This window comes from Natrix helvetica (assembly GCF_964273705.1).
Source record: "Natrix helvetica genome assembly, chromosome: 5".
Taxonomy (NCBI): Eukaryota; Metazoa; Chordata; class Lepidosauria; order Squamata; family Natricidae; genus Natrix; species Natrix helvetica.
Genome location: NC_138551.1, coordinates 154,264,925 through 154,291,948, shown reverse-complemented (window position 1 = coordinate 154,291,948; position 27,024 = coordinate 154,264,925). Strand labels below are relative to the sequence as shown.

The 27,024-nt window shown below is 52.6% G+C and overlaps 3 protein-coding genes and 1 long non-coding RNA gene across 6 annotated transcripts; 3 read left to right on the top strand and 1 right to left on the bottom strand.

Annotated features, from left to right (window-relative positions):
• Positions 1–4,217: 4,217 nt before the first annotated feature.
• Positions 4,218–9,587, top strand: LOC309393484 (arylacetamide deacetylase-like 4). Its single transcript, XM_081955756.1, has 4 exons — positions 4,218–4,483; positions 5,801–6,017; positions 6,629–6,692; positions 8,257–9,587. Exons 1-4 carry the CDS (start codon positions 4,307–4,309, stop codon positions 9,029–9,031), a joined length of 1,233 nt encoding a protein of 410 aa, XP_081811882.1. The 5' UTR covers positions 4,218–4,306; the 3' UTR covers positions 9,032–9,587.
• Positions 9,588–13,086: 3,499 nt separating this feature from the next.
• On the top strand, positions 13,087–20,117 carry LOC309393267 (arylacetamide deacetylase-like 4; the record flags this gene model as incomplete). Its single annotated transcript, XM_081955252.1, has 4 exons — positions 13,087–15,750; positions 16,397–16,613; positions 17,360–17,423; positions 19,337–20,117. The coding sequence occupies exons 1-4, from the start codon at positions 15,496–15,498 to the stop codon at positions 20,115–20,117; spliced, it is 1,317 nt and encodes a 438-aa protein (XP_081811378.1). The 5' UTR covers positions 13,087–15,495.
• LOC309393269 lies at positions 16,415–18,189 on the bottom strand. The gene is made up of 3 exons (XR_014175556.1): positions 18,055–18,189; positions 17,069–17,153; positions 16,415–16,553 (listed from the first exon to the last, which is right to left on the bottom strand). It is a non-coding gene; the product is annotated as an uncharacterized lncRNA (long non-coding RNA).
• Positions 20,118–22,600: 2,483 nt separating the features above from the next.
• Positions 22,601–26,362, top strand: LOC309393969 (arylacetamide deacetylase-like 4). 3 transcript variants are annotated; one of them, XM_081956600.1, is made up of 4 exons: positions 22,601–23,124; positions 23,676–23,895; positions 25,189–25,381; positions 25,451–26,362. In XM_081956600.1, the coding sequence occupies exons 1-4, from the start codon at positions 22,845–22,847 to the stop codon at positions 25,961–25,963; spliced, it is 1,206 nt and encodes a 401-aa protein (XP_081812726.1). In that variant the 5' UTR covers positions 22,601–22,844; the 3' UTR covers positions 25,964–26,362. The 3 variants fall into 3 exon arrangements, with proteins under 3 accessions (XP_081812726.1, XP_081812725.1, XP_081812724.1); XM_081956599.1 differs by adding an exon at positions 24,650–24,713 and having other exon boundaries at positions 25,189–26,362; XM_081956598.1 differs by having other exon boundaries at positions 25,189–26,362.
• Positions 26,363–27,024: the final 662 nt, after the last annotated feature.

The following is a 27,024-nucleotide window of genomic DNA, read 5'->3' as shown; positions in this document are numbered from 1 at the left end:
AGCCTTTTCCCTCCCAGTGTTGCCCAGAGCTGTTTTAAATCCATGGTGGGACTTTTACCCGAATGACATTGTGAGATATAAAACCCCCAAATCCTCACAAGGCAGAAAAGAAGTATGGCTTACAATTCAAAAGTTTATTTTGAGAGTGTTTGCAAAGGGAGCCTCCGATTCTCTTCCCAAGTTGGAGTGAGAACGAGCAAGAAACAATGCTCCAGCTATGCGTCTTATGCCTCCTACACAACGCATGCCATGCCTAGGAAGCCTCCCCCCCCCCCACTGTCTTCAGTCACTTCAGTAGTCATTTCTTCACTCCAAGGGGTCATCGTGACCATTCCTACCCAGCAACACTGTCTTATCTTGTTTGCCTGTAGCTTCGCCCTGGCCGAGTGAACTTCCTACCTAGCTGAATAGTGGCCTTGCCTCGGGCGTATGTAAGCCATCACCTACTCTTTTACGGAGTACATTTTGTGGTTAATTTGCAACAGTAAGAACATCATAGCTCAGTCAGGTGAGGCAAATGAGGCACAGCCTCACCGCTCTCATCATGAAAAGAAAAAAAATGTAAAAGGAAAATTCTAGAGGCTTTTTTAAACAGTTAAGCAGAGTCATCCATGGAAGCCAGGCAAAGAGCTATGCTGTAGCACACACACTTTCCCCCAGTCTCTTTCTTTTGGAAGGCTCAGATTGGCTCCCCTCCAGCTTCTCTGCCTCTCCCCTCACCCCAGCCTGCCAGCAGGAGGTGAGTGGGTGGGCTTTATTGCATTCCAGGCATTTCCCACCCAGACAGCAGGCTGCATTTGCAATAGTGTAGGTGTTTGGGGAAGCCAGCAGGGGAATGGGGGGGGATGGCAGAGGAGCTGCTTTCAAGCCACTGGAAAAGATATCTAATCCAGCTTCTGTGTGTGTGTGTGTGTGTGTGTGTGTGTGTGTGTGTGTGTTTGATAGTGAGTGAGAGAGGGAAGGGGGTAGGAGAGTCCTATCCAACTTCTGTGTGTGTGTGTGTGTGTGTGTGTGTGTGTGTGTGTGTGTGTGTTTGAGAGAGGGGGAGGAAGGGAAAGAGGGAGGAAGGAGGGAAAGGGAGAAGAAAAAGAAAATGAAAAAAAGAAAAATTATTTTGCAAAGAAGAAAAACAAATGCTGTCACTTTAAATCGGAACTGAGCATGCCTGGCTGTGGAATTCTGGGAGTTGAAGTCCACAAGTCTAAAAATATTTGAAACCCACCACTGTGTCAGTGCCTCACCAGCCATAAACCTCACCGCACGTCACTGTCATAGCTTATCAATACATTAAACACTTTTATAAAAGTGTTTATTTCCTTCAACTTCTTGAGGATTTTCTTTATAGGAGGGCATCTCTATTCCGTGTGTGAGTGTGTGTGAGTGTGTGTGTGTGCGCGTGCGTGCTCACTAAATGTGACTCCAGGAAGAGTACAGCAATAAAAACGGAACATAATCGTCTCTGTAAAAACAACCAGGAAGGGTGACCGGGCCGGGAGGGGCTCCAGAGGGCAGATGCCGTAACAGCAAAGGGTTTTGCCTCTGTACCCCACCATGAGACACTGGAGAATCCCTCTCGGGGGGGGGGGGGGGGGAGCTGGAAGCTGAAGGGAATGGGGGGGGGGTGTGCCACGTGGGGCTTGAGGGAGATCACCAGCTTGAGGGAGCTGCATCCGGGAGATGTGGCCGCAGCCCGCAGAATGAAAGCATCCCACGCCTGTCCTTCCAGTTCAGCCCCACGCTGAGTGCATGGCCAAGGAAGAGGTAAGTCGGGAATGGAGGCTGACCAGTCAGCTGGGTCTGATTGGGAGGGAGAGCCAAAGAATTTCAGGTGCCCGGAAAAAGGAAGGCCTTGCGTTTCTCTTGAGGGCCCCAGATGCATCTCCACTGGATCACTGGAAAAGGCTCCCCATTCCCAGGGGGTCCAGGGAAATTCCCCAAACCCGGTTTGCTTGGGACAAAGCGCTCTCTCTCCCGAGCCCTCGGTCTCCTCTCTCCCAGACCTCGATGCCTCCCCTTCCCCTCCCAGCCTCCCAGCCCCTCTCCAAGGCTCCCTGGCTCGGCTCTCTCGGAAGCCTTTGGACAAAGAGGGGCGGGTGGCAAGGAGAAGGACGCCGCGGAAGGGCCCCCCTCCCTCAAAGGAGGCTCTGTCTGTTCTGGCAGCCCTGTCCCAAAGGGGAACTTTCCCAAGAGCTTTCCCAGAAGCGCCTGCTGCTGCAGCGAAGCATAAATTTCCTTACGGACCGGCTGGGGATCAGAGGCCCAGAAGCAGACGCCCACAAACAGGTGAGTTGCCAAACCTGCTTTTCACCACTATCCGCGCTGACATTTTTATTTCATTACAGTTGCAGGTATGGACCTAAGACAGAGTGGCCAGGGGGCTTGGGAGGGGAAACCTTACCGACTGGATTCACGTACACGCATAAAGGTAAAGATAAAGGTTCCCCTCGCACATATGTACTCATCGTTCCTGGCTCTAGGGGGCAGTGCTCATCTCCATTTCTAGGCCAAAGCGCCAGGGCTGTCCACAGACGTCTCCGTGGTCATGTGGCCGGCGTGACTCAACGCCCCCGAAGGCGCACGGAACGCTGTTCCCTTCCCACCAAAGGTGGTTCCTATTTTTCCACTTGCATTTTTCACGTGCTTTCGAACTGCTAGGTTGGCAGAAGCTGGGACAAGTCACGAGAGCTCACTCTGTTACACGGCGCTAGGGATTCGAACCGCCCAACCTTTCTGATTGATAAGCTCAGCATCTTAGCTGATATATAATATAATATATATATATACTATATATATATTATATATAATAGAGTATATATACTAAGGGGTGGAATAAAGGAGAGCCTATTTCTCTCCCCAATGGATCCTCTGTGCAAGAAAAGAGCCTCAATATCCTGGAGCCACATTTCTATTTGTCCCCAAACCTTCTATGTCTGGGGCTCCCGTCCATCGGTGGGGCCAGCCAGTGCTTCTGCAGTTAACACTTTCGCTGGCTCTGCCAGGACTGGTCACCCCTGGCATGCCTCTTCTCCTCTGCCTGCTGACCTGAAGAAGGTTGGGCTCCCCAGATCTCTCCCGCAGGCCGTCTTTCAACAGGTGCGGCCATCAGAGAAGCCCTGAGGAACAGCAGGTTCGCTGCCAAGGGGAGGCAAGGCAGCTTCCCCAGGCTCAGTTCAGCCCACCTGTGGGGGAGAAACGGAGCATTTATCAACTCAGGGGACCAAGGAGAGCAAGAGGGACCCCCTCGGCCTCTCCTCGGCTCCCGTTCGCTGCACCTTCCTTCCCTTTCCACTCTATGATATTCTATTTGCATACAGGTAGTCCTTGACGTAGGATCACAATGGAGTCCAAAATCTCTGCTGCTCAGCAAGACAGTCGTTTCATAAAGACAGGCCAGTCACCAAGCATCCGAAATTTTGATCACGTGACAATGGGGATGCTACCATGGTCGTAAATGTAGAAAAGTCACTTTTTTTTTTAAACAAGGGTAAATAGGTATACGAAAATTTTTGGCAGCTTTCATACTGCTGGTAGAGATCCCAGCACGATACTCACTTATGTAACATTGTACAACAAATTTATAGAAGAAAACAGTAAACCAAATCTTACTCTATATTGTTAGTCTTGTGTTCCTACATGTTTCTCTTGTCGTTTTCTAATATATCACTTTTTTTCAGTGCCACTATAACTCCGGTCAATAAATGAATGGCTGTAACTTGAGGACTACCCATATAAGTATTAGATTAAACTTTCTCCATCCAATAATGTTATAAAACCCTACAAGGGTCTCCATCCTCAAGGAACGGCAGAGAGCTGCGTTCAGGGTTCTGCAGTTGAAGGGAACCGATCTTCCTCTGACCATCCAAACTGAAAACTCCGCTTGGCTTCAAACTCCTTCAGAGAGTTTTTCTCTCAGAATCAACGTAGAGCCTCCTCTTACGAAACGTGGCTCAGAGCAACTCACCTAGGGCAGAACCTGCCTCTGCAGCCCATAATTAAGGGATAGAAACGAATGAACGCTCTCCTTTAAACTGCAGGAAGTATCCAGTAGAACGAGGGAGAGGTTGGCCCATGGCTTCATCAAGATTAGAAGGATCTCAGAGGAGTCCTCTTTGTTAAGAGTTGGCTTATGAATGCCATAAAGGTGCCAAGTGCACAATTAAAACCGTGAAAAGAAAGGCATCGAGCTGTGCCCATCTCCCGCTGTTTAAAAGGACGGCCTGAAAACGCAGCCCACCCAGACCAAGATCAAAGGAGACCGAGGGGTGACCCCTTCGTCCAGATCCTTGACCTTCCTGTGGAGGTGGAGATGACTTTAAGCCAAGCACTGTGGATGCTGGCCCTTCCCTTCAGCGCCTCGGTTGCATTTTTACTCCTCGGCTGGACCTTTTACTATGACTTCACCAGGACGCAAATCCCGCCGGGAATCAGCCAGGGGGCAAAACTGCGCCTGATCAATTGGATCGTGAACCTTCTTCTTGAACTGGTAAGCCTCCTTCCCTGGACTCCGGACTCCCTTTCCGTGGGTCTGCCTGGCCGGCCTCGGCTGGGCCTCCCGAGGGTCCAAAGGGAAAATTTGCAGCATTGGTAGGAAATCCCAAGAGGTTTTCCAGATGGCCTGGAACCCCCCCCCCACTCCCCTTTGCCACTTTCTCGCTCTCCTCCGGTTGTCTGCTGCCTTCCCCACCTCCAGCCAGGAAACCCACCCATGCATGCCTCCCTCCCTCCCTGCTGAGGGGTCCCTTTGCAGCATCCCCCCGGAGAGCTACTGTAGGCAGGGCCTCCTGGGTCTCCGAAGGGCTGGGATGAGTGCAGAGCCCCCAGGCCCACTCACAGATCCCTGGACTGCTGCTTCCCATTTCCCTTTCCTTGGCATCGGGCATCCTTTTCCAACTTAAGAACACAGGCGGTGCCCTGATGGATTGGATCCTGCGTTCTGCTTTCGCAAGGGCCAAACAACCACTCAGGCGTATCCCGGCAGGTGGCCTTGGCAGCCCATTGCCATCACAGCCATGGTGACCAACATTTATGACCACTGGCCTTGGATGCAAGTCTGCATGGGGTCCGAGGAAACACTGCCTATAGTTGGTAAAGCTGTTGTAAATTAGGATTTTGTGGAACAAAGAAAACCCAATACGAAATATCCATTTAATTGGAACTGCCAAAGAAATCTGATGAAAGGTGGGGTCCCAAGCCGTGTAATTAGTCCATTCGGTTTGGGTACCCACAATACCTTTCAACGGGAGAGTTTGAAACTGTGGGGCAAAGGTCATTTGCCCAACCCCAAGAGCCTCTGGACTCCCCAAGGTATTCGATGCATCTGATTGGATCCTTCCATTCGCTTCCGTGACTGGATCTGGGGATCCCATTGGATCAAATCCTCCCGTGGCTCCGAGGTGGAAGAGGGCAAGGTGTGTCTGTCCCTGTCCTCCGTGCAATGAAGCCAGCCGATTTCTCCTGCAGGGGAGAAGGGGGTCTGCCTCCTACCCGAGCAGGCCGGAGGGACCGTGGGCAGCCTCTCTGGGGTGAGTGCTGTGGGTGGCCACGGAGGGCTACAGGCGGGCCAACTGCCTCCCGTGCCCACAACCTCTGCGGGTGTTCTCTCCCCCACTCCCACACACACATTGTGATTCATGGAAAAGAAATGTTTTTTTCTTTCAGAAGGAGAAGAGGAAGGGAGCGAAACCAACCATTCCGGCAACGTCTCCCCTGAAGGGAACTCGCTTTGGGTGGCCTCCGCATAAACGCTTCACGCTTTGCCCAGTTAGACTTCGGATTCCTTGTTTTTTTTCCCCTTGAGCAGGCCGTGATTCTGGAGAAACTTGGCATCTGCCCCCAATACGTGGTATGGAGGCAAATGATCAACGGGATCCCCCCGGGGAGAGCCCCCGACCTGACCATCAAGGAGATGCTTTTCGAGGCGGTCCCCGTGAGGGTCTATTGGCCCAGGAGAGCAGGTGCCGAGCCCAGGCGAGGACTGGTCTGGATCCACGGAGGAGTGGGCCTCTTTGGGAGCCCCCGTGAGTAGCACCTGCTGGTTGGCCAGAGGGGGCTGAGGTTGAGGGGCGGGTGCAACAGGCCCAGGGGGTGACTGGATAAACAATTGATTCTCTCATCAATCAATCAACCAAATACAAAGGCTCTTTTGAAAGATCTTGGATGTTAACATGTAAGCAGATGAGAGGCCTTTTCTTCTCAGGTTTTCATTGGCAAGACTTCCTCACCATTTTTTCCTTTTAAAAAAAATAAAATAAATTGTCCGTCTCCCTCTAACACACACACACACACACACACACACTTAATGGTACAAATAAAATAGTTTTCTATCAGTCTTTTGTAGCTTTCAGCTGGATCTTAGCATGAACATCCATTTACTTCTCCAAATAAGACCATCCACATTTTAATACTCAGCTGTCGGGGCCAGATCAAGGTTTCTTTTGCTTTTGCCTTTAAGCGGCTGAAAGGCCCCCGAAAGTCCTCGTCCCTTTTCTAAATACGCCCCTCCACCCTAGAAAACCTCAGCCTCCTCCAGGAATGCCTGCCTCAGCCTACGCATGGAGGGGCTGCTGTAGTGAGACAGTCTCCTCTGAAGAAGATCAGGGCAGCCATGTGTCTTCTGGTTGTATTTCAGGAGCCTACGAACGGCTGTGCCGCCTCATTGCCCGGGAGAGCGCCACGGTGGTCGTGTGCATCCGGTGAGTGGGCTCAGATTGGCTGCCTCAACGGAGGCTGAACTCCATCACTGGGCAGCGTTATGGCCTGCAGCCAGCCAGCCCCTCTCGGTTCCATATCTGCAGCCGGCTGGCTGTGCCCCATGGATGCTTCCAGTCCCCCCCCTCTGTTGAGAACCTTCCCTCCCCTCCCAATTTAAACTCTTTAGGGAAATGGGCATGCTGGGCGACCGTTCTGCAATCACTGCTCTGCTCAGGTTCCCCAAGGGGAAGGGAGCGGTGGGGGTGGGGTGGGGCGGAAAGGGACGGTGGCCTTTTTGGAGGAAAGAGATTTTCTGGACCCATTTTGGGTGGTTTTCAGACCAGGGCACAGCTCAAAGATGGTCTGCGTCACACTTGACCTTGGGCAGATCCAGGAGAGGGGCACCTATCCTTGTGCTTTGGGCACCATTGATTGCGGGGTTAGAAGTGGGGAGGGGGGTGGGAGGGTGAGGGTCTCCCCCAGTCTGGGCTTGAGAAGATGGCAGGAGCGGCCAGTGGGGCCAACCTCTTGTGCCCACGAGGCTTCCGAGACGGCCACCTTGCCCCTGGAGGACTGCAATGCGTTGCATCTGGGGCTGCTGCTGAAGACCGGGCGAAAGTTACCGCTTGTCCAGATGGCACTGAGATTTCGTCTCCAATCATTTCCATCTGCCCTGGAGGGTCAGGTGGAAAGGGGGCAGTTCAGGGCCCCTCAATTAAACAGAGTCATGATGGGGACTGAGGAAAGGTGCCTCCTCCTCCTCCCCTGCCGCAGCCCCTGCCCTCACCCCGGGGACCCCCACAGTTCTCCACCCTTGTGACCAACTGCCGGGATGCTGTAGCAGGCCCTGGCCCGCTCTCAATGGTGCCTCCCCCACCATTCCTATGGGTGCCCGCAGGCCCTGGCCCACTCTCAATGGGGCCATTTGGTCCCCTATGGACCTGAAGCTGCCGGCAGAAGCCACCAGTGCTGTTCCCTCCAGTAGGTGAGGCTGCTCGCCACTCAGCCACCCACGCTGCATTTAGGGAGGCTCCACCAACAAAGGCCGCCACCTGCAGGATGGCGAGAACAGCTCTGGGGCCCCTGGGGCAGCCTCTGCAGGGAAGCCCAGCCCCTGGGGCAGCGCCTGGGACCCCCCCACTGCGAAGAGCATAAAGGCCCTCTGGGGGTTGCTGGTCCTGAAGCTGGCTGAGCAGCAGCCGAGCCCTGCCAGTCCTGGGAGCCTGCGTGGACAGTAGGCCGAGGCCTGGGAGAAGGTCAAGGGCAGAAGCAGAGCACGGGCTGCTTCGGGGTGGCCCGGGACAGGCGTATGTTCGGCTTGACAACCCACACGTTCATTTAACAGCCACTTCAGGGAAAGCAGGGGATGGAGGTCTTTAAGCAAGGCCATCTCGATGAATGTCACTTGTGACCATAATAGGATGGCTCCCTTACAGGCACAACTTGAGGACTGCTGGTATGGGAAGTTGCAAGCAGGCAACAATAATAAATCCACAGTCACAATAGGAATAAGAGGGAGGCCGATGCCCTTGTAAGGTTCTTCTTTTGGCTCCTCTGTTGCTGTAGATACCCCTTGGCACCGGAGCACCCCTACCCGGCTCAGCAACTCAGCTGCTACGCTGCCGTGGCGCACTTTCTGAAGAACGCGGGGGCCTACGGGGTGGACCCCCAGCGGGTCGTGCTGGCTGGCGACAGCAGCGGAGCTGCCATTGTGGCTGCCATTTCCCAGCAACTGGTGATGAGAAGCGACCTGCCGCCTGCCAGAGGCCACGTGCTGCTCTACCCTTTCCTCCAAGCTCTGGATCTCAACCTGCCTTCCTATCAGCAAAACCACTCAGTTCCCTTGTTAATTAAAAAGCAGGCTGCTTCTCTCGGCTTGCTCTATCTGTTAGGAAGGAATGTCAATGTGGATGAAATTATGGGCAATGCCCACGTTCCCCAGGAGCTCAGGGCAAAGTACCGGAAGTGGATCAGCGCAGAACTCATCCCGGAGGAGTTCAAACTCTCGGCTCACGAGCCCTTTGTACCCCGTCCGTTTTCAGAAGATCTTTACCAAGCGTGCAAAAGAGCGTTTGAGCCCACGTTTTCCCCGCTCCTGGCGGAAGATGCCGTCCTCCGGCAGTTTCCAGAGACTTTGCTTCTAACCTGCGAGTACGACGTATTCCGAGACGACGGCCTACTCTACAAGAAACGGCTGGAAGGGAACGGCGTGCCTGTCACCTGGCATCACCTGAAGGATGGCTTCCACGGGATCTGCCTGCTGACCGGTTTGGGGCCCCTGGAGTTTCCCAGTACCAGGAAGAGCATGGAAAGCATAATCCAGTTCCTGCAGCGCTTCTAGAAACGCATCGGCCTTGGCTGATCTTCCCCCCCTCCACCCAAGGGTTTCCAGCTTCTTCTCCCTACTGCCAGGACAGGAGGTCCCTCTTGGGGGTGATTTCTCAGGGTCGTAGAATCAAGGCAGCTCATGTGGGTGACCCTTTTAAGCACTGCAGCGTATAACCATAATGCTGGGCATGGGGACTCAGGCAGGAGCACCAGCGTTTTCCAGGGAGGAAGAGGAGGCGCCATCCAGGGAGAGGCATCCTGAGGTGACTGGTGGAAGGGGGGGAGAGGTTCAGGGGAGCCCCACCTTAGAATCTCTGTGAGGTAAGAAGGTTGCAGCTTCACCTGGGGAGATCCCGTCTCTTGGGGCAAGCAACTACACAAATTGACTCCTCCAGTTTTCACACGTCCCTTTTGGGCCAGGCTACAATTTTCTGTCCTGCAGGCTGATGAACGCAGGTAAGAAATTCAAGGAAGTCAAGGAACTAAATAAATTTATTTTAACAATGTGTATAAATCCTTCTGCGTTGGACCGCCAACATGTTCACCATAGGGGAAAAGTTCCCAAGGTCTTTTGGGGGCTGCAGACCTGTGGCAGGGAGGTTGCAGACCTGCAGCAGGGAGGTGGCCTGATATACCTTCCCCCCTTAATGACCCCCATTCTTAGCCAGCCTTCCCTCATGCCCCAAAATCTGGGTTAAGTGAACGGATGAGGCACAAAAGCCTTCGAGGGACGGCCAGATCCACCCAGGCGGGCTAAGGGGATCCTTGGTCTAGAGATCCACCAGGCGGAAGAACTCTTTCCTGTGGGGAAATGATGGGCTGCGTTTCTCTGCCCCCACACAATGGGGAGGAAGGAATGTCCTGAATAAGTCCTCAGTCTTCCCAGGAGTCTGTGATCCGAAAAGAGAGGGGCCGAAGCCCACTCTGTTGTTGTTGTCCCCCCCCCCGGCAAAGCCTGAACTTTGCCATGAGAAGCTGGTGATCTGAGCCTGAGAAGTCATCCGCAGCTCTTGCTTTTACTGCCTGTAAGGAGCATCTGTGCCTTTGACTTCAAAGCAGTGGTGAAATTTGAATTTTTTTACTACCGGTTCTGTGGGCATGGCTTCGTGGGCGTCGTATGACTTGATGGGCGTGGCTTGGTGGGCCTGGCAGGGGAAGGATACTGCGAAATCTCCATTCCCACCCCAGCCAGAGGTGGCGTTTGCCGGTTCCCTGAACTACTCAAAATTTCCACTACCGGTTCTCCAGAACCTGTCAGAACCTGCTGGATTTCATCCCTGCTGCAAAGTAGGTAATTGACCCGGTTTCGATATTGACCCTCTGGGGATGTCCATGTGTAGAACCGCCTCCTCGGTTGTTGGGAAAGGGTGTTTTTTCTCTGAGTCTTCACTGGAAAAACTCTGTTGGCCTTTGCCCTGCTTCCTTTTCTACTCCCAGGCCAAACTTGCCTGTTGCCTCTTGGCTTCCTGATCACTATTCCATCCCCTATGATGAGAAGGGCATCTCTCTCTCTCTCCCTTCGCTCTTCAGCCGTGCGGCTTGGGGTGGGGCACAGATCTGGTTTACTGTGACACCAAATGGTTCACCTTGGATCCGAACCGAGAGCAGATCATCAGATAATCAGTTAATTAGGACATCTTTCGGAAACCTGACACCAGTCATGTATCACAGCACACGGAGGGCACATTCCTTTCCTTTTGTGCCAGCTACATAACACGTTTTGCAACCTGCCTGAAGGATGAAACCGCACAAGGTGACGCAAAAGAAAGCAGTATAACTGCAACCAGCTGCCCTGCCAAGGATTTCACAATCTATCAGTTGCATCAGGCGGAAAGGAACCCTCAAAGTTGTCGAATATGCCATCCCTTTGGGTTCCTGAAGGGCGCCCAGTGGTGTTTCCATAATGGCTGCTTGAACCTCATAAGGTCAGCAAGATCAAGAGACCAAAAACTACCAGGAGTTTCTGGAATAGTCCTCGGAGCTCTAGGGAGACACATACATGATCCCGAGAGACAGCCAGAGATGCCCTCCAGTACAACGGAGACAATCGAGGCAGGATGGCTTGAGTTTTATTCCGGCTCTTTCCTCTTACTCAAGAGAGCTCCCCTGAAACCTTCCAGATACCAAACATCCCCCACCCCCACTGTTAGGGATGTAACCCTACGCTTGGCTTGGCAATGTATATAAGCTATGATTACTTTACTGTTACTTTAAATGCTTAAGAGATGTAATTGGTTTGTTACCTCAAGCAGCCATAAGAGGGAGCAAGAATGGCTGTTAGCTCTCTGTTTTGTTAGATGCTGATCGTGGATACTGTTTGATACTGCTCATGAGTTACTGAGACTTGCTACTGTTAGCTTATTTTGTGTGCTAGACTGACTATTTTGATAACTGAATTACTGAACCGGGTATGACTTGGACTGTTAACCGGACTCTGAATACCTCTATTTTTCTACATAGTAAACTACTATATTTTTATACTATTCAGTGTCTCTGTATGCTGGTTTGTGCGTGTTATTCCATATCACTCTCATTACGCTTCTCTGCATACTCGCTCTTCTAACGGGGAGCTTAATTACTTAACACCTACCCCTTTCTCAGCATCAGGCCAATGTCGCCTTGCACTAGCTACACTCAATTGCAAAACTTAAAATGCCTCGGATAATAAGGACAGGATTAAGTATGCTATCTGGGCTTTTGACACCCAGCTTGAGATTCTCTGTGGCTGCCATGTGCTCATCTACAGAGCAGCAGACGCTTCCCAAGGTCAATCTCCTGTGACGGCACAACTCCTCCTCTGGGGAAAAACCTGACATTTGACCCTGCCTGCCCCCCCCCCACATTACCCAGGAAGCCCTTTGCCCTTCGACGTAGGAGGAAAGGAGTCCTAGGTAGGCAGAGCAGCCACGATACACAACAGATTAAATTCCCTGGCAGAATTAGGTCAGTAGATTCTGAAGGCAGCTTAAATATTTTATTACCCAGATTAAGAATGTGATTGCAAGAAGACAATGGGGCAGGATATGAATCCTGCAGGCTTCAGCTCAGCACCTGATCTTCCAGGCAGGAATAAACAACGAGGCAGAGACATGGGCCTCCGCTGGCCTGGGGGAAGGTAGCAGGGCAGAGAGTACAAGCTTACAAGTCCCACTTCAGCTCAAACCACAAAGAGGCATGAAATAGTCCTCAATTTACCAACCATTCATTGAACAACGTTGATTTGAAGTTATGACAGCCTTGGAAAAAAAGGCTTACAACCTGTACTCTCACCTACGTCCATCCCACTCCCCCCACAAATACAAGATCACCAGCTGCCAGGGAGTCCTGCAAATAACCATCACATGGCCGTGGAACATGGGAACACGTGAGCCAACTGTCCAGGTTGGTGTGTGTGTGTTGGGATGGCTACAATCTCAGGGATCGATCACAAGTACCACCATCACAACCTCAAATGGCCATTGAATGGGGGTTGTTAACTGAGGATGGCTAGTACAGTTTTTGGGAATACGGATGGTGTTACTCACATAGATTTCCTTAAAGCCGGCACTAGACTGCAGCCTTCAAAGATTGAAATGATGATTCAGCAAAGCCCAGAAGCACAAGGAGAAAATATTTTGAGGGTCAGCCTTTCCTCGCAGGGCACCCGAGAGGCAACTGTCAGGTTGTATTTCCCCATCTTGGCCCCCACCACCCATGGGGGGCCTTTTCCTCCCAAAATGGAAGGGCCTCCCTTTGACTCAGCTCAAGAGACAGGAAAGGCTGCCAGGACCTGGCTGAAGAGGCAAAGCATGGAGGACTTTCATGGTGTGGCTGATGCAAAGAATTGAGGACGGGGAACAAAATGGCTCATTTCCTCTTGCCTTCATTAAGATAGCCTTATTTAGACTAAAGTTATGGAGGCATTACTTTTCACTCATCCCCCAGCCTTCCCCCGCTCCTGCTGTTGATTCCCTTGCGCTCTCTTGGTCAGCCCCCCCCCCCCAACATCTCAACAAACTGAGAAATTATCCTACAAGGCAGGCAGCCAATGCCCCCCCCCCCATTCGCTAGACAGGAGAGCCCTCTGGTGGATAGAGGAAGTACTACAAGCTGCTGGAGGAAGCCAGGATTCTACAGGACGGACCATTGAAAAACCTTTTTAAAGCACGGTGGTTGCCTGCTGGTTTGGGTGGTCTGCTGGTTGTGGCTCTAGGACAGAAGAGGCTCAGCAGAGTCTAAGAGGCTCAGTTCTGCAGCACAGAAGAGATCCTTGAAATCCTTCCCCATTGCGGATCAAGGAAGGACACACCTGTTCCACAGGGGAAGGGGTTTAGTTCCCGGGTCAGTGGCTGCCCACACTGCCTTTTTCCTACCAGCCGCCATCTTCCCAGGGCTCAGCGGCTGACGGTGGGCAGGCAGAGAGTCCCATTCTCAGTCCTCGTTTTTTGTTGCCCCGGCCCTGGAGCGAAGCGATGCTGCGTCTGATCCTAGTGGCCAAGCCCTGTTTAAGTTGGCAAGCGAACTCTCAACCCAGCCCACCCCAGATACCTGAACAGCCTCCTCCCCTCGTCCCACAGAAGGCTGCCCAGACCTGCTTCTTGCACCAGACGGTTTTCAAGATCTGGTGAAAACCTCAATCTGGATCAACCCGCAGATCTGCAGACAATAATGGGAACGTGCAGTTCCCGCAAAGGATTAGTGCGCCTGCCTGTGGTTTGCAAGGCTGATCCGTCCTTCCTGCTGAGGTGCAGCAAAACAGTGGCCCACCTGAGCAGAGACCACCTGTGGGTCTCTCTGGGCAAGGAGGAGGGGAAACCGACCGATTGATGGACTGAGAAAAAGCTACCCAGAGGGAAAGGGCCCCCATCTCTCAAGTGGGGACATGGGACTGCCAAGGAGAGGGCCTGAAGCTGGAGTAAGGTCTCAGAAAAGGAAGTGTTTTTTCCTGGGAGACCGGTCTACCATGGCAACCTGGTCTACTCAAATATGGCACAGAGCAACTGCTTCCACTTCTGCCTTTCAGCCCCAATCTTATCTCTGTTTCAAAGCCGAAGAGCCAGCGCTGTCTGAAGACCTCTCCATGGTAATGTGGGCGGCATGGCTAAATGCCGAAGGCGCATGGAATGCTGTTACCTTCCCACCAAAGGTGATCCCTATTTTTCTACTGGCATTTTTACGTGGTTTCAAACTGCTAGGTTGGCAGAAGCTGGGACAAGTAACAGGAGCTCACTCTGTTATGCGGTGCTAGGGATTCGAACCACCGTACTGCAAACCTCTCTGATCAACAAGTCAACGTCTTAGCCACTGAGCCATTGCGTCCCATAAAGGGAGACTAGTATAGATCTATACTATAGACAATAGCTATTTAGCTATTGTCATACCCTTCCGGGATTCAAACCCTGGCTACTTACATATTAGGTAGATGTATTAACCTCTACCTAATTCAGATAAATTCAACACAAAAATTGGGGATTGGCGTTGAAAGTTGAATGCGGAAGCAGTTGCTCCGTCTCATATTTGGGTAGACCAGGTTGCCTTGATATACCGGTCTCACTGGAAAAAACACTTAATCTCGCCCCTGGTATAGCCAACAAAGTGAGGCGAGCCCATGGCTTAGAGATTAATACATCCACCTAATATGTAAGTAGACCAGGTTTGAATCCCAGAAAGGTATGCCTGGCTGATGAGAACTAAGTAGCTTGAAATAGATCTATATTACTCTCCCTTTATTTATTTGGTGGTAAATATAAATTCAAGCACACCTCTGGGCTTATTCATCTACTCTTATCTACCACTTTACTGGAACATCTTATTATCACAATCAAGATTGTTCATTCTGCTAATGACGTCCGACTACTCATTGCTTCTGAATCTTGCCTGTGCGTGACCTCCATCCTTGCCAAGGGATGAGAGAATGGGAACTAAGCAGTTCTCTGTTGTTTTCTATGCGGATTGGGTTTTTTCTTCCAGTCTGCATCCATGCAGGGATTACATTAGCACACCTGCCCCTGAACTGGGGGAGCCTCACATCCTCTGTAGGGTGGGATGGACATGGCTCATGGCCAAAAAAGTCTCCATGTAAGGACTACAATCATGGTTATATTAGCAACGTATCACCATTGCAATGGTGAGGATTGATGAAAAAGAAGCAAGATGACGCATCAACCGATTTAAAAATCAGCAGAAGGTTGGGGATGAAACCCTCGTGGTAACCAGGTGGGATTTCGATGCCCAGCTAATGGCAGGAGAACTGCTGAGAAGATATTGGCCCAAGGAGAAGCCTGTAGAACCCCTGCCCTAAGGGGTCTATCTGGGCACCTGGACCTCCTCCTGCCAGCTGCATTTCCTAATCGGGCAGCCTTCAAGAGAAAACAAGGATGGACCCAGTGCTGCCTCCCATCACACCTCCCTCCTTGCTTTGTTCTTCCTGTAGGTGAAGCACAGGATGGGCGGGGAAGATCAGCCTCCCCTTATCAGTCCTGGACCATCTATTTTTCCATGGATCAGCCACTGGGCTCTTCACAGCCTCCACAGGCAGCTGGGCAGAGGAGGAGGACAACCTGTCCCAGGCGAGGCGCAATGGTATCCTACGGGAAGCGCCTGGCCTGCCTTCTTGTTGCAGGCACCGTCTGCCCAGCCATCTTTCTGCTCTCGGTCCTCATCCAGTATGGAGGAACTGTGTGTCCCCCTGGGATCGATCAACCCCTGAAGGCCCGGATCTGCCAGACACTGTTCATCACAGCGTTAATTTTGGTAAGTGTTTCTTTCATTCCTTTTTTCATGAACTGGACAGAAGAATTGTATTGATGTATATTCTTTTCTTATAAGATTAGGATTGGCCCGAATTCATGAACATCCACATCAATGGAACAGAAACAGTTTCTTGAAGCTGTGAAACTGACTGGTTCTCCCATCTGTCCATATTTGGAAACCTGAAGGAGGAGGGCTTCCCTCTGTAGAAGGCAGTATTCCCTCACTGAAGTCCTCCAGCTGGTCAAGCTGGAGGTCCGACTCCCAGTCAGTTCTCTTCAATATGATAGGGCACCTATAGCTTATGGAGCTACTCCACTTTGCAAAGTTTAATCCCCTGCCAAATCTATTCTGCCATAGCTGTGACCTACTACAAGCCTAACTCACTCTAGTTTGGGGCCTTGAGGTATGTGTTGAAGGGAGAGAAACAGGATGAAACATCACAACACTGAAATGCAAACTCTGCCTGACATCCAAATACAAAAGGCACAGGGCCTGGGTGGCCATACCACCACGCCCGTTGTTTCATTCTATAGGACCTTCTACCTGCTGTGGGTACCATGAGGGTGTAGGAATCCCAACTCTCTGCGGTAAAAGATGAAGGCGGCCTCCCAAAATTACATTCTCCTCTTCTGTGCTTTGCCAACAGGGAATTGTTTTAGAGGAGCTGGGTTTGTGCAGCGTCTTCGATGTGTTACGGCTTTGGATTAACGGAGTACCTCCGTGTAGGGATCCGTCCCTTGTCATTCAGAACCAGGACTTTGATGGGGTGCCAGTGAGGATCTACTCATCCAGAACGGTGCCAACTACGAAAAGAAAAGCTGTGCTTTACTTCCATGGAGGAGCAGGCGTTTTCGGAAGCATCGGTAAGGCCACAGAGACTATTCCAAGCCCACCTCGGACAGCTAAGCCAAGAGGGTTAGACAATGCCAAGGCAATAATAGCTGGAACCCTAAAAATTCCCATGTAATGGTGAAGCCCTTTCAGGGCGGTTGGCTACCAAAACACAACATGGAGATGTTCATGAAGTTGCCTGGCATTTCATCTCATTCCATGTTTCTCCCTCTCCGTGTTTTTCTCGCTCTCGTTCTCCCTCTGTCACACACAGACACACAGACACACAGAGTGGGAGAGTAATGGATACAACTATCCACACTAAACCAAGAGCTCTCTAGTGCTCCTACTTCCTAAGTGCAATGTGAGGGCTCTCAAAGCAGCTTTGGCCACCCAACCAGTCCTCCCTGCAAGATTCATACTTCTTGCTTGCCCCGTGTAGGCCTGGAGGCTTCCATCAACGTAAGCGAGACAAACAGAGCTTTACCTAGGCAAACGGTCACCAAGCGGCTGAAAAGAGCAAACTCGCCAAAACACGGGATTCCCTGTTTGCTGAGGGTATCTGAGCTGTTCTGAGGATGAAAGAGAGAGTTAGGGTTAGGAAAGAGAGAGGCTGCCCTCTGAGAAAGTGTCCCAAAAGCAGGAGAGCTGAGCAGTGACCGTCCTTGGGGTGACCGCTTGCCTTCAGCAAACCTCCCTCCGAGGCTTCGGGCAGAGAAAGAAAGGGGTTTGCAGGAGTGAATTTTCATCCAGCGCAACTCTCCGCTGCTCCTTTCAGATTCCTATGAAAGAATCCTGCGCCACCTGGCCAAAGAGGGGGATGCGACTGTGGTGGCCGTTGGGTGAGTGTCGCCTCTTCCCCTCTCTAACCTACAGCAGGGGTGGATGGGGGGGGGGTGAGAGCTAGAAAGGGTCCCTCCGTCCAGCTGCCTCCCAAGGTCTCCTCTGGGGATTTCATGGAAAGTGGGGGGAGAGGGAGGGAGTTTGGGAACAGCCAGGAATTGGCTGTACGAGGACAGGGGGGTACAGTGGACTTCCCAAGTGGGGAAGGGAGAAACTCAAAATGGAGCCTCCCGAGTGCTGTTTGGTGCAAGTTTGGGCAGAGAGAAACACTGGCAGGTTTTCAGGACTCTGACCACTCTACCTCACAGCCTTCACCCCAGAACAGGGATGAAATGCAACCAGTTCAGGCCGGTTCACCCCAACGGGAGTAAAAAATACTAATTATTTTTTTTAAAAAAGTTCCGATCACACATTGCACAGCCAAAAACAGGGGGGGTGGGGGCCTGTTTTTGCTCCCAGCAGGCTTCCCTGAGGCCTGCTAGGCCAAAAACGGGGGGGGGGGGCCTGGGAAAGAAAGAAGGAAAGAAAGAGAAAGAGAAAGAAAAAGAAAGAAAGAAAGAAAGAAAGAAAGAAAGAAAGAAAGAGAGGGAGGGAGGGAGGGAAAAGGGAGAGGAAGGAAGGACTACAAACCTGGCACTAGAAGCAGCTTCAGAGGATAATCCAGGACTGGAAGGGACCTGGAGGTCATCTAGTCCAACCCTGCTCCAGCAGGACATTGTTAAAGTGAGTTTCTGTCTTTTGATCCCTTAGTCACATAGTCACTACCTAGTCACAAGACTATGCCACGCCCACCAAGCCACGCCCACCGAATCGGTAGTAAAAAAGAATAGATTTCACCACGCCTCCAGAGGGCTGACAAATGCTAACATACGGCTCCTCCCTGAGGCAATCTGCACTGTGATTGGTTGCTGTGCGTCTGGAGGGGGTGTTTCCCTTTTTTCCCACCTTTTCCCCCGTGTGCTCTGTGATTTACTTCACGGTGCCCCTGTTGGCCTGACTACTTTTTTTGCTGTAAATATAGATGTAAATATTCATTTACCGTGTTTTTCAGAGTATAAGATGCACCTTTTTCCCTCAAAAAAAGAGGCTGAAAATCTGGGTGCGCCTTATATACTGAATACAGCATTTTTGCCTCCCGAAACCCTGCCCCCTTCACCAAAATGGCCGTGCATAGCCTTAGGGAGGCTTTTAGAGAGCTCCTGGGGGCTGGGGAGGACAGAAATGAGCAAAAACAGCCCATTTTTTGCTCAATTTTAACCCCCCCCCCAAGCCCTCAGGAGCACTCTATAAGCTTCCTAAAGGCTATTCATGCCCATTTTTTTTACGAAAAAGTACTCCTTTTCACGAAAAACGGGATGCTTTTTGCTTGTTTTGAGGGGGGCATCCCCCAGGAGCATTCTGCAAGCCCCCTAAAAGCTATTCATGCCTTTTTTGGGGGGGAAACGGGCCCATTTTCACGAAATACAGGCCGTTTTTGGGAGGTTTGCAGACTGCAAAAACTTTTTTTAAAATTTGCCTCCTCAAAACTTTGGTGCGTCTTATACTCTGAAAAATATGGTATATAAAACTAGAAATTCATGTAGGCATCTCAGACTTCATTTGGACACCTGCTGTGGGATTCCCTGGCATATCCTTCTCCAACAATTTTGTTGGGTTTTACTCAGGATTAATTCACAAAGTCCCTATTAGTTAACTTTCATAATTTCACATGGACATTTTTTAGATTCCACTGCTTAAAAACAAAAATTACTTAGTACTATCTTGAATCATTGGTTTTATAAAAACTCACTATAGTTGCAAGAGGGTGGTTCCATCTTACATATTATTAAAACAAACTGTTACAAAAGAAAGCAAGAACTGAATTCATAAATGCACCAAGAATCCATAATAGGTCATTTTCTGCTCCTTTTAGGTATGGAGTTGGGCCAGAGAATCCTTATCCAAACCAGTATGCCGAATGTCTGAAGGCTGCTGTCTACCTCATGAAACACGGGGAAGATTATGGCATAAATAGTTCCCGTATTATCATTTCCGGAGACAGTTGTGGGGCTAATTTTGCCACACGCATTTGCCAGTTACTGGTAGACCACAGAAATCTGCCCAAGGTCTACGCTCAAGCGCTGATCTACCCAGGACTTCAGGCCATGGATTTCTCATTGCCATCCTATCAGCAGAACTGCAGAATTCCCCTCTTGTGGAAGAAACTGGTTGCCTACTTTTGCTGCCGCTACCTTAACAAGTCGACTTCCTTTATAAATGATCTTCTGAACGGCAGCCATGTCCCCAAGGCCACCCGACTGAAATACCAGAAGTGGGTTAATGCCAACAACATCCCCCAACGTTTCAAAGTCAGGGGCTACACAGAACGAGACCCCCCTTTGTCCAATTTTAACCCTCAGCTGTACGAGGAAATGAAAGAGGTCCTCTCCGAGACCTTTTCCCCTTTGCTGGCCGAAGATGCGGTCGTCTGCAAGCTCCCTCAGACCTTTCTTTTGACCTGCGAGTTTGATGTCCTTCGAGACGACGGGCTGCTGTACATGAAGCGGCTGATGGACAATGGTGTGCCAGTCACCTGGAGCCATGTTGAGAGTGGCATGCATGCAATAATGGCCTTTTTCGGCTACGGCATCCTGTCCTTTCCCGCAGCAAAAAGGGTTGTCCATGATGTCACCAATTTTATCAGACGCTTGTGAGGCCAAAAGGAAACCAGGAGAGGGGCATCACCTCTTCATCTTATTCCTAAAACACAGAGATTAGATTCCTAACCCTAACCCTAAAATCCTAACCCTGGACCTGGGGGGGGGGGCTGGGGTGTCCTCCCCACCGGAATCCAGCTCTTAACATCAAAGGGACCCTCCAGTTCAGGAGAACTCTTGAAGAAGAAGGCCACCCAGCTGCTTCTCAAGGCAGATGTCCTCTAGAATAGTGACAGTAATTGTGCCAATGACCCCCACACACACCATCACCACCCTGATCTGGTGTGTGTGTGTGTGTGTGTGTGTGTGTGTATGTGTGTGCACCGGTCAGAGAGGGCCAGGGAGGGACTGTGCCTGGAAAAGCAAGACCTTCTCACTTGGGTCCCTTGGCCATTCCTGACAAAAGAAGTGCAGGAAGACCAACTCCTCCCAGGGGGCAATTTCACCATGACAATAGAAGAAAGTCCTCGGGGAGGGGGGGCTTGTCTGAATCCATTCTTTTCAGTGGAACCCCAAGGTCCAGTCCCCCAAAACCCATCAATTCAGCCAGAAACTGAGAGAGGCTGGGGTGGGGTCTTTGAGGAGGATGTGCTCCCCTCCAAAGAGACCGCCAGGGCAAATCCGCCTCTCACTTCCAGCCCACACCACCTGGTATTGCTTCCAGGGGTGCTGAGCAAGGGGACCCCCCTGGCTGATTGAGGCAGGGCTCCGGGAGGCCAGGCTGTGCAGCTGCAGAAATGCGAGAGGCCTGGTGCTGACTTCTCAGCCCGGGAGCCTTGTAATGATGCCAATCAGGGCACGGCCTCTGCTTCTCTGCCAGCATCAGATGCCTGTGGCCTGTCTCTGCCATGACTCAGCTGGGAGGGAAGCAGTTGGGCTGGGGAAGAGATGGCCTCTCTGAGACCTCAGGGAGGTAAACCAACAACTCCACAGAGATCCTCCGGCCTCTCCGGAGAAGGCACTGTGGTCACAAGGGAAGGGCTCCTCTGACCAGCAGCGGCCCTTCTCGGCTCACCCTCTCCTTCTTCTATTCCCCTGCCCACCAAAACGTACGTCAGGGCTTAGCATCTGGGGTGCCCAATAGCACCAATGATTAGATCAAGAAGGGATGGAGGCGGGCTGCATTGTTTTCACAACCAGGAATAGCATCTCAGCTGTTCAACAGTCTACCAAAGGGCCGTCTGGCTGGGGGAAACCAACTGCAGCCACATCAAGGAAAGAGGTCCCCCTGACCTCCAAAGGCTTGACCAGACACCAGCAGGGCACTCAAGGCTGTTATGGCCCTGCCTGCTCTGCTCTTGGCCTGGGCCAGTTAGGATGACCTGCCCCAGATAGAGATTCCTCCAGTGACTGACCAGCCTGTGTAGCTCTCCCTCCTTCACTGGAAGAGAATGACCTGTCCCTCTCTAGGAGGCCTTCTCCCATGTCTATGCCAGTGCTAGTTGGAGGGACTCTCGGGGGAGGGGGGTGTTTCAGGGGGGATGGTGCCCTTCTCTGCAACCATACAGCCTAAGAGGAAAGGAGACTCTCGGCAGAGCCTGGCCAAAGGGCTCCCTTACGATGATGATGCCCTTGGCTTCCTCCGCTTGCTCCAAGCAGCTCTAGTGGAGTGGAAGCCGAGAGGCCGGGAGAAACCCTGCAGCGTAGCCAAGCCTTTGGCCGACCCAAATTCTTGTAACCTCCAATGCTTCTCTTTCTGGAAAGATTCTCTTCCTGGTTTAATAAAAGTCTTGCCATATTTCCTGCCGGCATTGGGAATTCCCTTCCTGCCCTCTTTTCTCCTTGTTCCTCTCCTGTTTCAAGGTGGCTGGAAAACTACCAGACGGAGCCAGGCAAACACCGAGATGCCATATCTGTGTTTTATCAGCCTTTGTTCCCTGGCAAAGGAAACAGAGAACCTTCACTTGACCTGAAAGGACAAATGTCCCCTCCAAGGGTTTTTCTTCTGCCTTTCTGACGCTGGTGGAATCAGACCAGGCCCGGCTGCTCGCATTCGCGGCACTCCCTAACGCCCAATGCGCCCCCCTATTTCATCCTAGATCCCCAGGGTGACGTGCACAGACAGAGTTGCAAGGAAGAGGCGGCCTTGGCTAAGACACTTGCTAAAAGCATCAAGCATGTTGTTTGGTTACAAGTTTTTGTGCAGCGGTTTTTACAGTTAAGAATAAAATCACTGGTTATCCATTAAACATAACTAAATATTTCATTGAGCATTGTGTGTTCAAATTACCATTAGTATTCTTTCATTGGTGACAGCCCTTATTTCCTTGAATCCATGATTATCTATTAGGTAACAGTAAGTCTTTATAGAATTATATTATCGCCTATCTCTAAGAGATAAGAACAAGGATTAAATCAAGAGATTCCCATTAATTCATATGACACATTTCTACTTTCAGTTAACTATAATGTTTTCAATCATCCACAACTCCAAATATAATTTTCCACTGTTAATTATCAATCCATATAGTCATTAGATATTTCAATTCATATGTGTATCCATTGTTCATTACATCATCATTAATCCATTTAGTATAGCATAAATCTTTATGTTGTAAAATAGTCACTACCTACAATTATACCTAAAGGGCCGGCAGGGGAGAGGAGGGGTCGGATCTAGGGCTCCCCTGGTCCTGGCCGGCGGTGCTGCACGGGCGGAGTTCGTGCCCCTTCCCGCCCTGAAAGAAAAAAGCCGCGCCTGGATCCGGCAAGGGGCCGGGCAGGATGGGAGGGGTGGTCCGAGGGCTCCGCCCCGCCCGCAAAGCTCCAGGCCCAGCTCTGCGCAGGCTCTCCCTGTCTGCCTGCCGCCTGGGCGAGCGACGGCCTGATGGGCTTCCCGCAGGCGCTGCTGGCGCTGGCGGGCGCGGCGGTCCTGGCCGCCCTGATCTTGCTGGTGCTGGGCAGCATCTACTTCGAGGCCACCAACTCCCAGCTGCCGGCAGGGCTGGAGCAGCCGGCCAGACTCCGCCTCATCCACGGCTGCCGCATCGGGGCCGCCGTCCTGGTGAGAAGGGGGCGCGGGGCGAGCGGGCGGCCGCCCCCGAGGCAGGGAGACAGGCGGGCGCAGCGCGTGTCCCCCGGGAGGAGAGGCTTCTGGGGCCGGGGGCGCTGCTGATGTGCGGAAAGGGGCCAGAGCCCGGCGGGGGAAGGGAGAGCCGTCGAGGGGAGCCCGCCTGTGCCCCTCCCCGGCTGACCAAGCCGCTGGGGGGTCCCCTCTGCGGGAGCCCGGCGGGGCTAAGCTGCCCTTCTCCTGGGGGGTCCGGAGACAGCGGCGCCGGGACGCGTCTCCAAGGGCAGCCCGGGGCGAGCGGCACCGCCGGGCATCGGAGCAGGAGGAAAGAGCCACGCCGCCTGGCACTGAGGGGGGGCGGCCGAAACGGCCCCCGCCAAGCCCCTCAAGCGGGAAAGGAGAGGCCGAGGAATTCCCCCGAGGACCAGCTGGGCTTTCCGCGGGTGGCCGGGCGCTTCCCTGCTCCTGGAGGGTCCGGCCGCCTTCGGCTTTTGGCCCGGAGCAGGCGCCCAGCCTCTGAAGTCCCCGCTTTGCTCCCCTGGAAGGGACGGGTCTTGGAGAACCTGCGCCTCTGCAGCCAGCTCCAGTTCGTCCGGTTTGTGCGCAACGCCTGGACGAGGAGGAGAGACGCCGCCCTCCGCATCCAGGACGCCGCCTTCCAGGGCGTCCCTGTCCGGGTCTACCTGCCCAAGGCGCCCTCCGCGGCCGGCCCCAGGATGGGCATCGTCTACTTCCACGGAGGGGGCTGGCTCTTCGGCAGCCGGGGTGAGTGCCGGGGCCGGAGCTGGGCTTCCTCCGAGGGGAGAGGGACGCGGGGCTTTGCTGAGGCCCCAGGGGGTCGCCGCAGAGGAACCGGGGCTGCTTCCAAGGCGAAGAGGGCGAGGGGGGGGGGCTTTTCAGGAGGGAGTGGAGGGAGAATAGCCCCCGTCCCTACGGCCACCCTCCAGCTCGGTTCCCACCAAAGGCATTGGGGGCGGGGGGGGGCACACGCAGCAGAGCCGGCAGAGGGACAGGAGGAGGCAGCGGCTGGGAAGGTTGATCCAGGTGTGGGGTCTCCAGGACAGCAGCAGCAAGAAAACGTCCCAGAAGGTGAAAGGCAGGATTGGGGGGGGGGGGGGGAGGAGAGAGAGACTATTTTTAATTCTTGGCTGATCTGACTGGGGCGCCATTGGGATCTGAATAGTTCAAACTGAGGGTATATGGATTTCAGAACTGAATTGCCAAACTAAAGGGAGCCAGCTCAGAAAATAGGTCAGATTCAGAAAGAAGAAAAAGGTTCTCTCTGCATGATCCCGGAACCACTGGGTCAATGGTGGATTCAAAGGAACAGATCCAAGGGAAGGCGGGCTTGGCTGCCTCGTGCCTTCAAGGCCCCAATAGCCGCCGGCCGCTCGGGGCTTCTTTCTCGGTGGAGGGAATGTTTTGGGGCGGTTTCCACAGAGGCGAGGAGATGCGGGATGAGGGGAAGCCAGCGCTTCCTTCTTCTCAGTCGGTCGTGCAAATGATCTTTTTTTCCCAGGGAGCCAGGAGCGCCTCTGCTGCTACTTGGCCAGAGAAAGCGACTCGGTGGTTGTCTCCGTGGAGTAAGTCATCCCAAGTGGGCTTTGTCGCCTTGTCCCCGAGAGGAGGCAGCCCTAGAGAAGGAGCCACCAGCTTTGCCAGGCCAGGGCACCAACATCCCTTCAAACCTTGGCTGAATCTCCCCAACCAAAGAGAAGGGGAGCAATCACCATCATTCATAGCCTTCATTGATAGGCTAAGCAAATGGAACAAGACTCCCTCCTGAAGGAGAAATTAAAACCAGGGGGCCTAAACCAGCAGCCATTTAGGTGCCCAGATGTGCCATGGCTGGGGAAGGCGGAGGTGGAAGGACCCGGGTGGGTGGCTGGATGGGTGGCAGATATTCCTGGTGCAGGCAGTCCTTCTGGAACGGAAGGCTTCCGTTCAGTGCCTAAGCTGAACCTCAGAGGGGTGTGTCTGTGTGTCTGTGTGTCTGTGTCTGTGTTAAGGGAGAAGGTCAAAGGGTCCTCTGGTTTACATGCCCCTCCTTCCCTGCAGGTACCGCTTGGCTCCTGAGCACAGACACCCCGCCCAGCTCAACGACTGCCTTGCTGCCTCCAATCACTTCCTGAAGGTCGCGGAGGACTACGGGGTGGACAGCAGCCGGGTCATCCTTGCTGGAAATGAGGCGGGCGGGAATCTCGCCGCCAGGGTCTGCCAAATCTTAGCAAGTAGATCGGGCCCCACCAAGGTGTGTGCTCAGATCCTCCTCTGCCCCATCCTCCAAGCGGTAGACTTCAATCTGCCTTCCTACCAGCAGAACTGTGCCGTGCCGCTTCTGTTCCGAGAACGGGCTGCTTTCTACCTGCTGCAGCGCTCGACGGGAGACGCTTCGTGCCTGGGGGACATCTTGGAAGGGTCGCACGTCCCAATGAAGTTAAGAGCGCAGTACAGGAAGTGGCTGAGCACAGACCGCCTCCAGAAGGAGTTCAAGGCCAGGGGCTATAAGCCCACCCCCTTCCTTTCTCCCAAAGAGGACATCTGTGAGGCCCTTCGGAGCCTGACTTTGCCCGAATGCTCGCCGCTCCTGGTGGAAGACGCCGTCCTCTCGCGGCTCCCCAAGACCTTCATCCTGACCTGCGAATACGACGTCCTGAGAGACGACGGCCTGCTCTACAAGAAGCGCCTGGAAGACGAGGGCGTCCCGGTGACCTGGTGCCACCTTGCGAAAGGATTCCACGGGATTTTAGACTTTTTTGAGAGAGGCTGGCTCCGTTTTCCATCCGGGAAAAAGGGGGTGGACGATATTGTCAGCTTCATTACAGGCTTATGAAGTAACAAGAATAACCATACTTGGTCAGGAAGTAGAAAACATGCATTTGACACAAATTCAGTCCATTTAGCACAAAAGCTGAACCGCCCTGGAATCTGAGCCGTGGCCAAGCAGATGGGATGCCCCCTTTGCCTTTGATTCCCACTCTTCCCACCACGGAGAAGAGAACCAAATGAGGCTCTCTTGGCCAGAAGAGGGCTTTCCACGAGACACGGCCACGTCATACTGTGTGCTGTGGTACCAAATGTGGTGCCTACTGTTTTAATGGGCTGTTCCAAACGATTGCTTCACGGTGGTGGTATTTCAAATAGGCTTCCGTGGCCTTCATTTTGTTTTATTTGCACACTGACTTGAGATTTAGGTTATTTGGAGACGGAATAATAAACGTTAGAAACAATATTTTGGAAACGGCGGTGGGGCTTTGGGTGCTGCCCTTCAGGAATGAAACACAGCTGACTTGCTCTCTTATGTATTAACAGGGCAACTTAGTCTTGTGCATAATCCTTTTGTCAGGGAGGGAGGGAGGGAGGGAGGGGACCAACCAGGTTCAGGCTCCAGAAAAAGAAAGACATTTTTTAAAAAGCTGGGGGAAAAAAGAACCTGCCACCTTCACCTTCTGCGCTGGAAATGCTGCGCTAAGGGAGTTGAGCTGCATCCCTCGTGCAGATAAAAGAGGCTCGCCAACACCAGAGGTACTTCTCCATGTATCCTCCTGATCGCCAGGCAGGCAGGGCAGACTTCCCAAGGAAGCCCTAAGCCCTATGCATCTGCCCCCCCCCCTAGTCCTGAACCCCAAGGGAACAAGCCCAGGGCGTTGCATGGCCACAGAATCTCCCGTTGCCGTGTGACAGGAGGGTAACCAAGGCGATGGGCAACAATGGAGAACCTGAGATGAAGGAAGGCCACAGAGGGGCCCCTGGGAGCTCTGGGACAGAGTAGGAGAAAGGAAGGGTGTGTCGTGGGAGAGGGGTGGGGGGGCGACATGTTCAATCTATGCAGAGATGTCCAAGAATGCAGCCTCCCCAGCTGGAAGGTGGAGCCAAAGTATTCGACCAAAGTGC

Bases quoted from the DNA above. Each gene is read 5' to 3' on its own strand.
- LOC309393484 (XM_081955756.1), top strand. From the start codon at position 4,307: ATGACTTTAAGCCAAGCACTGTGGATGCTGGCCCTTCCCTTCAGCGCC. The intron at 4,484-5,800 runs GTAAGCCTCCTT...CCCCTTGAGCAG, and splicing joins TGAACCTTCTTCTTGAACTG to GCCGTGATTCTGGAGAAACT. The intron at 6,693-8,256 runs GTGAGTGGGCTC...CTGTTGCTGTAG, and splicing joins ACGGTGGTCGTGTGCATCCG to ATACCCCTTGGCACCGGAGC.
- LOC309393969 (XM_081956598.1), top strand. From the start codon at position 22,845: ATGGGAGGGGTGGTCCGAGGGCTCCGCCCCGCCCGCAAAGCTCCAGGC. The intron at 23,125-23,675 runs GTGAGAAGGGGG...CTCCCCTGGAAG, and splicing joins GCATCGGGGCCGCCGTCCTG to GGACGGGTCTTGGAGAACCT. The intron at 23,896-25,188 runs GTGAGTGCCGGG...CCTTCCCTGCAG, and splicing joins CTGGCTCTTCGGCAGCCGGG to GTACCGCTTGGCTCCTGAGC.